This window comes from Bombina bombina, chromosome 11 (genome assembly GCF_027579735.1).
Source record: "Bombina bombina isolate aBomBom1 chromosome 11, aBomBom1.pri, whole genome shotgun sequence".
NCBI classification, from domain to species: domain Eukaryota; kingdom Metazoa; phylum Chordata; class Amphibia; order Anura; family Bombinatoridae; genus Bombina; species Bombina bombina.
The window spans coordinates 58271554-58284262 of record NC_069509.1 but is presented as its reverse complement, the minus strand read 5'-3'; the positions used below and the strand labels follow the sequence as shown (position 1 = coordinate 58284262).

Here is a 12709-nt window from a genome sequence, read left to right as displayed (position 1 = left end):
CATCGACCCTTCTAAGCGAAATTATGGATAGGCGGATTAATTTATCCCCTACTCAGGCACTTTTACACGAGCCTCTCCCAGGCCTGAACTCAAAAGCAAGTAAATTAGTGGCACTTATTTGTACTATGACTAAGCTAAACATAGCCAGATATTGGAGGACAACGATCCCATCATTTTCGATAATTAGGAATAAGATCAGATGAGCAGCGCTTCTGCAGATATTATAGGTAATAAAGAGCAATTTTTACTGATATGGGAACCCTGGATAATGTATTCAGAGGCCAGAAATAGGCAACAGGGATCTAGAACATCTGACTAAAATTAAAAGGGGTTACGAAGGAGGTCGCATCCACGGCCTCTGCCTCTTCCGCTCCTGCCCAGCTTGTCTGGGTGGGTCACAACACACTTCCCTTTCCCCTTCCTTAAAGTCGAATCCAATTTCTCCCGAGGCAGAGGCTGAGCATTCTGACGAATTGGCTAGGACATACATAGTTTTCTTTCCAGGCTGGGTCCCCTCCCACATAGGGTTTGCATAGGTTCTTGAAATGTTCACGAAGTGTTGACATCAAAAAATGGGTTATGCTGAGTTTATGCTCATATGTGTTATGTAAATGTGGACGTTTTAGAAGATGGAGAGATGACTTGTAGAATGACTAAAGTTCTCATTTTGATGGACTTCTTTGTAAAATGTAAAATTCAATAAAAAACTTTTTCATAAAAAAAAAGAAACTATTAACCTCAAACCGCCAAACCCACACAACGCAATAATCCTATTAAAACTATTAACCCCTATACCGCCAAACCCACACAACGCAATAATCCTATTAAATCTATTAACCCCTAAACCGCCAAATCCACACAACGCAAATAACTAACGGCTAGATTTAGAGTTTGGCGGCTAAAGGGGTGCGTTAGCTACGCATGCTTTTTTTCTCCCGCACCTTTTAAATACCGCTGGTATTTAGAGTTCACAGAATGGCTGGGTTTTCACTGCGTTAGCCTCCAAAAAGGGAGCGTAGAGCATAATTTAACGCCACTGCAACTCTAGATACCAGCGGTGCTTACGGACGCGGCCAGCTTCAAAAACGTGCTCGTGCACGATATCCCCATAGAAAACAATGGGGCATTTTGAGCTGAAAAAAAACCTAACACCTGCAAAAAAGCAGCGTTCAGCTCTTAACGCAGCCCCATTGTTTTCTATGGGGAAACACTTCCTATGTCTGCACCTAATACTCTAACATGTACCCCGAGTCTAAAAACCCCTAACCTTACACTTATTAACCCCTAATATGTGGCCCCCGCTATCGCTGACCCCTGCATATTATTTTTAACCCCTAATCTGCCGCTCCGTATACCGCCGCAACATACATTATAGTTATGTACCCCTAATCTGCTGCCCCTAACACCGCCGACCCCTATATTATATTTAATAACCCCTAATCTGCCCCCCACAACGTCGCCGCCAGCTACCTACAATAATTAACCCCTAATCTGCCGATCGGAGCTCACCGCTACTATAATAAATGTATTAACCCCTAAAGCTAAGTCTAACCCTAACACTAACACCCCCCTAAGTTCAATATAATTTTTATCTAACGAAATAATTTAACTCTTATTAAATAAATTATTCCTATTTAAAGCTAAATACTTACCTGTAAAATAAACCCTAATATAGCTACAATATAAATTATAATTATATTGTAGCTATTTTAGGATTAATATTTATTTTACAGGCAACTTTGTATTTATTTTACCAGGTACAAAAGCTATTAAATAGTTAATAACTATTTAATAGCTACCTAGTTAAAATAATTACAAAATTACCTGTAAAATAAATCCTAACCTAAGTTACAATTAAACCTAACACTACACTATCAATAAATAAATTAAATAAACTACCTACAATTATCTACAATTAAACCTAACACTACACTATCAATAAATAAATTAAATACAATTCCTACAAATAAATACAATTAAATAAACTAACTAAAGTAGTTAGTAGTAGTAGTTAGGCTCCGAAATCTTCATCCAAGCCCAAGCGGGGGCTAGACATCCATCATCCGGCTGAAGTCTTCTATCAAGCGACGGCTGAAGAAGTCCCGAAGAGGCTCCAAAGTCTTCATCCTATCCGGGAAGAAGAGTAGATCTGGACCGGCAACCATCTTCTTCCAAGCGGCATCTTCTATCTTCATCCGATGAGGACCGGCTCCATCTTGAAGACCTCCACCGCGGACCCATCTTCTTATTCCGACAACTTCCCGACGAATGACGGTTCCTTAAGGGACGTCATCCAAGATGGCGTCCCTCGAATTCCGATTGGCTGATAGGATTCTATCAGCCAATCGGAATTAAGGTAGGAAAATTCTGATTGGCTGATGGAATCAGCCAATCAGAATCAAGTTCAATCCGATTGGCTGATTCAATCAGCCAATCAGATTGAGCTTGCATTCTATTGGCTGTTCCGATCAGCCAATAGAATGCAAGCTCAATCTGATTGGCTGATCGGATCAGCCAATCGGATTGAACTTGATTCTGATTGGCTGATTCCATCAGCCAATCAGAATTTTCCTACCTTAATTCCGATTGGCTGATAGAATCCTATCAGCCAATCTGAATTCGAGGGACGCCATCTTGTATGACGTCCCTTAAAGGAACCGTCATTCGTCGGGAAGTCGTCGGAAGAAGTGGATTGATCCGCGGTAGAGGTCTTCAAGATGGAGCCGGTCCTCATCGGATGAAGATAGAAGATGCCGCTTGGAAGAAGATGGTTGCCGGTCCGGATAGGATGAAGACTTTGGAGCCTCTTCGGGACTTCTTCAGCCGTCGCTTGATAGAAGACTTCAGCCGGATGATGGATGTCTAGCCCCCGCTTGGGCTTGGATGAAGATTTTGGAGACTGGAACGATCGGTGATACCTGGCATGGTGAAGACAAGGTAGGAAGATCTTCAGGGGCTTAGTGTTAGGTTTATTTAAGGGGGGTTTGGGTTAGATTAGGGGTATGTGGGTGGTGGGTTGTAATGTTGGGGGGGGTATTGTATGTTTTTTTTTACAGGCAAAAGAGCTGAATTCTTTGGGGCATGCCCCGCAAAGGGCCCTTTTAAGGGCTGGTAAGGTAAAAGAGCTTTGAACTTTTGTAATTTAGAATAGGGTAGGGCATTTTTTTATTTTGGGGGTCTTTGTTATTTTATTATGGGGCTTAGAGTAGGTGTAATTAGTTTAAAATTGTTGTAATTTTTTTCTAATGTTTGTAAATATTTTTTTATTTTTTGTAACAGTCCTTTTTTTTTTTTACTTTAGTTAGTTTATTTAATTGTATTTATTTGTAGGAATTGTATTTAATTTATTTATTGATAGTGTAGTGTTAGGTTTAATTGTAGATAATTGTAGGTAGTTTATTTAATTTATTTATTGATAGTGTAGTGTTAGGTTTAATTGTAACTTAGGTTAGGATTTATTTTACAGGTAATTTTGTAATTATTTTAACTAGGTAGCTATTAAATAGTTATTAACTATTTAATAGCTATTGTACCTGGTTAAAATAAATACAAAGTTGCCTGTAAAATAAATATAAATCCTAAAATAGCTACAATATAATTATAATTTATATTGTAGCTATATTAGGGTTTATTTTACAGGTAAGTATTTAGCTTTAAATAGGAATAATTTATTTAATAAGAGTTAATTTATTTCGTTAGAATAAAATTATATTTAATTTAGGGGGGTGTTAGGGTTAGGGTTAGAATTAGCTTTAGGGGTTAAAAAATTTATTAGAGTAGCGGTGAGCTCCGATCGGCAGATTAGGGGTTAATACTTGAAGTTAGGTGTCAGCGATGTTAGGGAGGGCAGATTAGGGGTTAATACTATTTATTATAGGGTTATTGAGGCGGGAGTGAGGCGGATTAGGGGTTAATAACTATTATAATAGCGGTGCGGTCCGCTCGGCAGATTAGGGGTTAATAAGTGTAGGCAGGTGGAGGCGACGGTGAGGGGGGCAGATTAGGGGTTAATAAATATAATATAGGGGTTGGCGGTGTTAGGGGCAGCAGATTAAGGGTTCATAGGGATAACGTAGGTGGCAGCGGCGTGCGGTCGGCAGATTAGGGGTTAAAACATTTTAATAGAGTGGCGGCGATGTGGGGGGACATCGGTTTAGGGGTACATAGGTAGTTTATGGGTGTTAGTGTACTTTAGAGCACAGTAGTTAAGAGCTTTATAAACCGGCGTTAGCCCAGAAAGCTCTTAACTACTGACTTTTTTCTGCGGCTGGAGTTTTGTCGTTAGATTTCTAATGCTCACTTCAGCCACGACTCTAAATACCGGCGTTAGAAAGATCCCATTGAAAAGATAGGATACGCAATTGACGTAAGGGGATCTGCGGTATGGAAAAGTTGCGGCTGGAAAGTGAGCGTTAGACCCTTTAATGACTGGCTTCAAATACCAGAGGGCGGTAAAAACCAGCGTTAGGAGCCTCTAACGCTGGTTTTGACGGCTACCGCCCAACTCTAAATCTAGGCCTATGTAAGTTACTAAGCCCCCTAACCTAATACCCCCTAACCTAACTCCCCCTAAATTAACCCCAATTACCTAAATTAAAAAAATATTAAGTTACAAACAATTAAAATAAAAAAGCTAACAATACTTAAAAATAAAAAAATCAAGATTAAATGTATCTAAGATTACAAAAATAAAAGAATCTAACATTACAGAAAATAATAAACAAAATTATCCAAAATAAAAAAATGAAACCTAATCCCTATGAAAATAAAAAGCATCCCAAAATGAAAACACCCCCTAATCTAAAGCTAAACTACTAAGAGCCCTTAAAAGGGCTTTTTGTAGGGCTTTGCCCTAAATTAAACAGCTCTTTTGCATTTAAAAAAAAATTCTAATTCCCCCCTAACAGTAAAACCCCCCACCCACCAAACCCCCCAGATTAAAAAAAATTACACTAAAAAAACCTAAGCTACCCATTGCCCCTAAAGGGGCATTTGTATGGGCATTGCTCTTAAAAGGGCATTCAACTCTTTTATGAGTGCCCATTAAAACCCTAATCTAAAAAAAAAAAAAACACCCCAAAAATTTAGAAAAAGCCTAAGTCTAACCCCCAAATAGGTACTCACCGTTTCTGAAGTCCAGCGGAGAAGGTCCTGTTCCAGGCGGTAAAGTCTTCTTCCAAGCAGGGACCTCTTCTATCTTCATCCAGGACCGCGGAACTGATGACCGGCGACAGCGGAACTGAAGACCAGCGATCGTGGAACCATGGAGCGTGGAGGATCCTCTTCGTACGATCACCGCCATACACTGAATAGTGAATTTAAGGTACGCAATTAAATATGGCGTCCCTTGCATTCCTATTGGCTGATTTGATTCTTCAAATTCAAATCAGCCAATAGGATGAGAGCTGCTGAAATCCTATTGGCTGGTTTGAACAGCCAATAGGATTTCAGTAGCTCTCATCCTATTGGCTGATTTGAATTTGAAGAATCAAATCAGCCAATAGGAATTCAAGGTACCCCATATTTAAACGCGTACCTTGAATTCAATCCTTAGTATGCGGCGGTGATCGTACAAAGAGGATCTCCACGCTTCATGGATCCTGCAGTTGCTGGTCTTCTATTCCGCTGGTCCTGGATAAAGATAGAAGAGGTCGCCGCTTGGAAGAAGACTTCAGCGCCAGACTTCAGGAACCATGGGTACCTATCTGGGGGTTAGAGTTAGGCTTCTTTTAAATTATTATTATTATTTTTTAGATTAGGGTTTTAATGGGCACTCTTAAAAGAGCTGAATGCCCTTTTAAGGGCAGTAAAAGAGCTGAATGCCCTTTTAAGGGCAATGTCCATACAAATGCCCCAATGGGTAGTTTAGGTTTTTTTAGTGTTAGGTTTTTATATTTTGGGGGTTTGGTGGTGGGGGTTTTTACTGTTATAGGGGGGCAAAGCTGTTTAACTTAGAGCAATGCCCTACAATAGGCCCTTTAAAGGGCTATTGGTAGTTTAGCATTAGATTGGGTGTTTTTATTTTGGGGGGCTTTCTTTATTTTCATATGGATTAGGTTTAATTTTTTATTTTGGATAATTTTGTTTATTATTTTCTGTAATGTTAGATTTTTTTTATTTGTTGTAATCTTAGATTAATTTAATCTTAGTTTTTTATTTTTAAGTAATGTTAGCTTTTTTTTAAAATTGTTTGTAATTTAGTATTTTTTAATTTAGGTAATTGGGGTTAATTTAGGGGGTGTTAGGTTAGGGGGCTTAGTAATTTAATTAGTTATTTGCGTTGTGTGGGTTTGGCGATTTAGGGGTTAATAGTTTTAATATGATTATTGTTGTGTGGGTTTGGCGGTTTAGGGGTTAATAGGTTAAGTTTATTGCATTGGTGGAGGATGGGGTTAATAGTTTAAATAGGTTCTTTGGGATATGGGTGAATGGTGGATTAGGGGTTAATAGTTTATTAAGGTATATTGCGTTGTGGGGTGATGGCAGTTTAGGGGTTAATATAGTTTATTAGTTATTGTGGTTGACAGGTAGATATTGCGCATGCGTTAGGTGTTAGTTATTTTCAGGAGCCAATTCAGATTTGCATTGTTTTGCAGCATATTATCTTATCACCTCTGCTAAGGCCAATAAGGGACAGATATGAAGAAAGTTTAATATGAAGGCAATGTGCACTTCCAATTCTCAGAAGTGCTCAGATTTTCAGAGTTGTTACAATATTAAGGGGGGCAAAAAAATTATGTAAAGTATATATTGCAAATTATTTTTTTACTACACATAATTAAATAAATATAAAACAATTGCAATGGGTTTAATTTCTCTTTTTAGAAAAAAAGCCAGAAGCTGATACAACTTTGAAACAAATAGTCTTGGTGTGTAACTATGTGTCACATTCTTGTAAGGTTGCTTATATTGATGCTTTAAGGGGGAGACACAAATGGAAAATACATATGTTAGGGTTCTTATTATGAAACATTATTCAAACATTTCTTTAAGGGAGGACTCAGGACACATGTATTTTTCCTAAGGGTCCTCCCTTAAAGCGGCTATATGGCAACCCTACGTTCTCGGTTCCTACTATGACAAATTCTGCCTTCAAAAAGTCTGGGAACAAATCTATTTAATTTATTGGCTACAATATAATACAGGACAGATAATTAAGATGATCAATATAAAAGCCAGATATAGCAAGAACACACAACTTGTCACAGAAGTGTGAAAAGAAAATCAATGTTTTCCTCTGATAAGAAGAAATTGTTTTACTTTTTAATTATTTGCAAAACCCTAACAATGCAGAGCTCTGATACAGTTTTAAACCTTATGGGTTTACAACACTCAGAAACTAATTTCCATGTTAGCATTCCAGGAACTAATTATTTCCAATTCTGGCTCTGCAATATCCCCAATCTCATTAACACCTCTGCTCTGGTAAAGCTCGCAACACATTTATTTGTGTAAAAAAAAGATGTGCAAGTTTTATTCCTGTAAATCTCAGACAAAATGATTATTCATGATTAGAGTCTTATAATAAAATAGATATAACAGATAGGGTATTTTTTTTTACCTGTTCATACCCTAGGGAGACACATTTTGAGATTAATATTACTGCACCCTCTGCTTTTTCATTTAGCATCACCCAGGAGGGAAGTTGCTTTACAGCTGCTGTAGATCCCAGTGCTGTGAAAGTAGAACGCAAACCAACTGTTCTGCAGCTTCACCAAGAAAACAGAGTGCTGCTGGGAAATGTATACAAGATTTGTCATTGGAGTCTGAATAAAGATGTCAGATTCCCTAACACATAACCTCCCAGCATTCTAATGTGTAAATCTGGACCAGATGGTTTTATTATGGGAGGAAGGGAAGTTCAAGGGCAGAGCTGAGTGGTCCAGGGGTGTGGTTGGGAACCTCAAGGGTGGAGTCAGAGTGTTAAGTGGGTGTGGTTAGTTGGTTTTAGCTGTGTTTGGTTAGTCAATTCAGGGGTAGAGAATGGGTGGAGCTTTAGCATGGCTTATTGCTTCAGGGCTATTTTAGGCAGAAGCAGAATGTATCTGGTTTCACAAACAAGGTATGGGATATGAGAAAAAGTCTCAAAACATGACAACCCCAAAAAACAAAACAAAAACAAAAAAACAGACAGTTGGAAATGCTGGTAAGATTCAGGGTTTATTTAAGACATGTCTCAATATATAATCCATCACTACCAATTCCCTTAGGACACTGCAATGATGCCATTGAAAACAAAATGCTCTGTTATATATATTCTTTTATTTATACAGAGTATATATAAGCAGTTAATCACTGTTTATTTAGTGAACATTATTATCATGTTCAATGGGTCCCTTTAACCCCTTGGTTGTCAAAATAGGCAGAAATGCATGACTTTAGCATTCACTGCAACCCTTTCTAACACCTAACAAACTATAAAGAGTCTGATAGCTTGTGAATCGCCCATAGTGATATTTAACTGACATTGGGACCCTTACTATGAAAACAATATATTACAGCCTGGCTGCTCCATTATACGTGTCACTGCCACTTTGAAATCCCACATTATAAGTGATGCCTATGGGAATCTGTGCAAATTTGCAGACAATTCTCAAACTCCCTGTATACTTCACAAACACGTAAAACCTAGTGTTAACCATGTTGAGGATTGGAGAGAGGTAACAGGAGACAAAAGGACGGAAGAATTAACTCACCCATCTGTGTCTTGAAAGTTTACGTTCACTCGCTTGGCAGATCCCAGAAGCTCTGTGGAAAAAAAAAAGAGAGGAAATTAGCCAAAAATGTATAAAACCTATAACTTTCACAGACGTATATATTAAAGAGGTTGTGGTTCTGTACATCTGCACAGCATCAAATCAGTTCTCAAGAAGTAAACATTCTCCAATCATTAGTGATAGCAAAATAAGTGAAAAAGAACATTTCTGCTCCTTTCTAAATACACATTTTCTTGGTTGACATATTAACAGCAAAGAATTACTGCTGAATTGAAATTACATAGAACAGGCAACCTATTCTCCCACGGCAGCATTGATTATCTGAACAACCTCACTGAATGACAGTATTTTTCTTAGATTTCTTAAAGGGAACTTTCAGCCAAAACTGAAATGCGCATCAGTACATTTTAATTTAAAATAGAAGCTTTTTTGCCAAACTGCTTCTAGTAAATGCTGTGACTGTTTTCATTCAGAGGCTTTGCTGAGCATATGCACGTGAAGCATATCTAAATATCCTTCATGCATCAGCACTAAGTCTTTGAGTAGACACACTGTTTAAAATGGTGGTGAATAGAGCATATCTAGATATGCTTCATGTACACATGCACGATAAACACTTTTAACCATTTACAGTTTGCTTCTTCATATGTGAAGCTTCCAAAGGAAAACAGTGTGAAAATGCTTGATTCTTATACTGTTCCTATTTTTAACAGCAGCCAATCAGCATCAGCAGTGAGGTCATGAACTGTTTTACTGCAATCTCATGAGATTTCACTTAACTCTCATGAGATTTCATAGTAAACTTCCTTAAATTGAATAGGGAGATGACATGAGTGTGCATGAGGCACGCTCCCTTGCCGATCCCGGGACGGACATTTGCTGCTTTTAGTCCTTTACAATGGGGTGTGATTACTTAGGAAATTTTGAGGTAAAATATCTTTCTTTTTTACATAGAGATGTTCAGGTGATGTTTTCTAGTCCGCTTTTTACAGCTATGCTGCATCACTTTCAAGTGTTTTAACATTTGGGTATCATGGTCCTTTAACTGAACCCCTGAAAACTTTTTGATGCAAGCTATTGACTGGAATGGAGGGCTGTATCTCATTGCTATGTAGCAGATTGCATCTGTCAGCTGATGGGTTAATCTCAAGTCTCTATCCCACACGATGGGGTGGCAGAGGGACCCAGTCGGTGTGAATAATTTTGGATTACTGTGAGACTGAGTACATACATTTAAGTGACAAGGAAATATATGTGAAATGTCCCTTTCACTGTAGCTCTTTCTTAGCAGGAGGCAATTTGAAATAACATGGCTCAGCAGTTCTGCATAACTCCAGTGAGGCAGTGGTGGATAAAGGAACATTTTCCATATCAAGATCATTTAAATAAAGGAATCCACAGAAATGTTTCCTGTGGAGGGGGGGGGGGATATATTATATTAAACATAACAATTTAGGCAAACAAATATAATATCAATGTATAGTTCTTACACCCAATTTGCTAGCACTAAAGGAAGTATTTAGTGAGATAGGTCATTGGCATTTTTACATCAACTCTATGTTGATGTAACAACCATGTGACACCCATATAATACCTAGAGGGCCATGTGACATGTGTGTATGATATCTAGAGGGTCATGTGACTTCCATGATATCTTGAAAATCATGTGACAACCATATGATATCTAGAGGATCATGTGACCTTTATGATAGCTTAGGGGTCATGTGACATATATGATATATAGAGGGTTATGCGACATGTATGATAGGTAGGGGGTCACCTGACATGTATGATACCTAGAGGGTCATGTGACATGTATGATAGCCAGGATCATGTCACATGTATGATAGCTAGAGGTCCATGTGACATGTATGATATCTAGAGGGTCATGTAATGTGTATGATATTGAGAAGGTCATCTGACATGTATGATATCTAGAATGTCTTGTGACAACGAAACAATATCTAGAGGGTCATGTCACTTGTATGATATTGAGAAGGTCATGTGACAACCATATGATATCTAGAGGGCCATATGATGTGAATGATATATCGGGTGTTATGTGACCCCTTAAAGAAAAGAGGCTGCTCCTTATAACGTGAGATCTCATATGTTTGTTGATTTATTTTTTGCAGAGCGGGTGGTACATTTTCCTTCACCAATCTATTTTATTTCTCTAAACTTAGTGTCTAGGGCAGGAGTGGAATACTTTTTTGAGCGTTTGTTGAAACTGGTGATAATCTTCTAAAACATTGTGTGAGGTGCCCATAGTATGGTTGCACACTCTTTTATTGCCTGTTTTATATCTATCACTAGTTGTCCTAAGCAGAAAAGATAGATACTAGGAAAACCTAGATTCCAAAATGGGGGCACTCATTACTTTATAGAAACTAACCCTTAACACTTGCATTTCCAATATTTAAACAACTATGTTTTTTATTTTAAATGCATCTTCATACTATTCTCAAGCTAATTTTTGCTTTGAATACTTCATTATATCTAGCATTTTTATTCTATTTAATATTCTTTTTTTTATCCCTATGATCACACTCCCATACCTCCCAACATTTGTGGCTAGGTATTTGTGGGTGGGACCATGTAAGAAGGGGTGTGGTCACATATGGATAATTGCCGTTTTTAGTTGACCTGTGAACATGTATGTGCAGTTTGTGGGGGGTTCTGATTAATCTATGGGGGGGGGGTATTCTGCAAATAGTGACATATGGCTGGCTCAGAGGGACAGCGCACAGAATAAGGGACTGTTGGGAGGTCCGGACTCTAAACAGGTACCCAAGCCAGGGGTAGGCTTATAAACCCTCTTGCTCCCCGTCTAGTACCAGCAAATTGGTTGTACAAATTAAATGTGTCACATACTGCATACACTGAGTATGAACCATGTGCAAAGAAGAAAATAATTTCCTGTACTGCAAATGGGGAATGGTAAAGGAATGGTTGAGGGTTGAATAAAAAGCAATGAAAGTCCACATTGCAGCCTCTGATCCTTGCAATATATATCACATAAATTAAAATGATTTCAAACACAAGAAAAGCTCAATTTGTTGCACCCAATCCTTTCTGCTGTTACCCAATAAATAAACATTGAGCTTCATATTTAGCCAATCAGATTTCCCTAAACCATTTATCATAGGCATTCATGGTGCAAAAAAACTCATATCTTCATGGGTACAAATCAACAGTGTAATTCAAATTAATCCAATTGCACATTTTCGCTGGGTTTTGGACTTATTAAATCCAACAGCCTTGACATCACATTTTGGTGTATTTTGAGAAGAGTTTGAGCATACAAATTAAAATGTTTAAAAAGTTTCAAATTTACTTCTATAATCAAATGTATTTGGTACTGTGGTATTTGTTGAAGTTAGCTAAATCTGCACGTGCCTAGAACATTGTATGGCATTAACAACGTCATCCACTTTTGAGCACAATACAACAGCAGGGGTTTCACAGTGTATAAGATTGCTAAAAACATTCTTTAAAAACTGCTGCCATAATGTGCCCAGACACATGCACGCTCATAAGTCTACCTATATGCTTTTCCACAAATGATATCAAGAGAAATAAATAAATATAATACAAATACATTTTATTTATTTATTTTTTTAAGCTACACTCCATCTAAATGATAAATAATCATTTCAGCTTGTAGGTCCTTTTAATTTTTTAGGATAGGATAGTCCCTTTAAAACAACACAATATTTGATAATGAAACTACTGAGTTGTCCATTGTCCATAAAAACCTGACAAATACCCTAATGCATCATCTAATAAAATATATCGAACTATCCACCTCCTATTTTCATATATTCATTCCATGAAATTATAGCTATTAAATTAATGTAGGCACTGACATGTCAAACATGATGGGCAAATAAGACAGTTATCTGCAATTTCTTAACAGAATAGACTCAGAGCTATTTATACTTTCATACAGTGCAGTTGGCTCATTGTGTAATGACAATTGATAGAACAAT

General features: G+C 37.7%; 1 protein-coding gene across 1 annotated transcript in view; it reads right to left on the bottom strand.

Moving 5' to 3' along the window:
• CASKIN1 (CASK interacting protein 1) overlaps positions 1-12709 on the bottom strand; it is a 444510-nt gene that overhangs the window by 211082 nt on the left and 220719 nt on the right. Inside the window, exon 2 of the mRNA XM_053694420.1 lies at positions 8697-8748. Coding sequence (XP_053550395.1) covers positions 8697-8748 — 52 coding nt within the window. The remainder of the gene's footprint in view (positions 1-8696; positions 8749-12709) is intronic.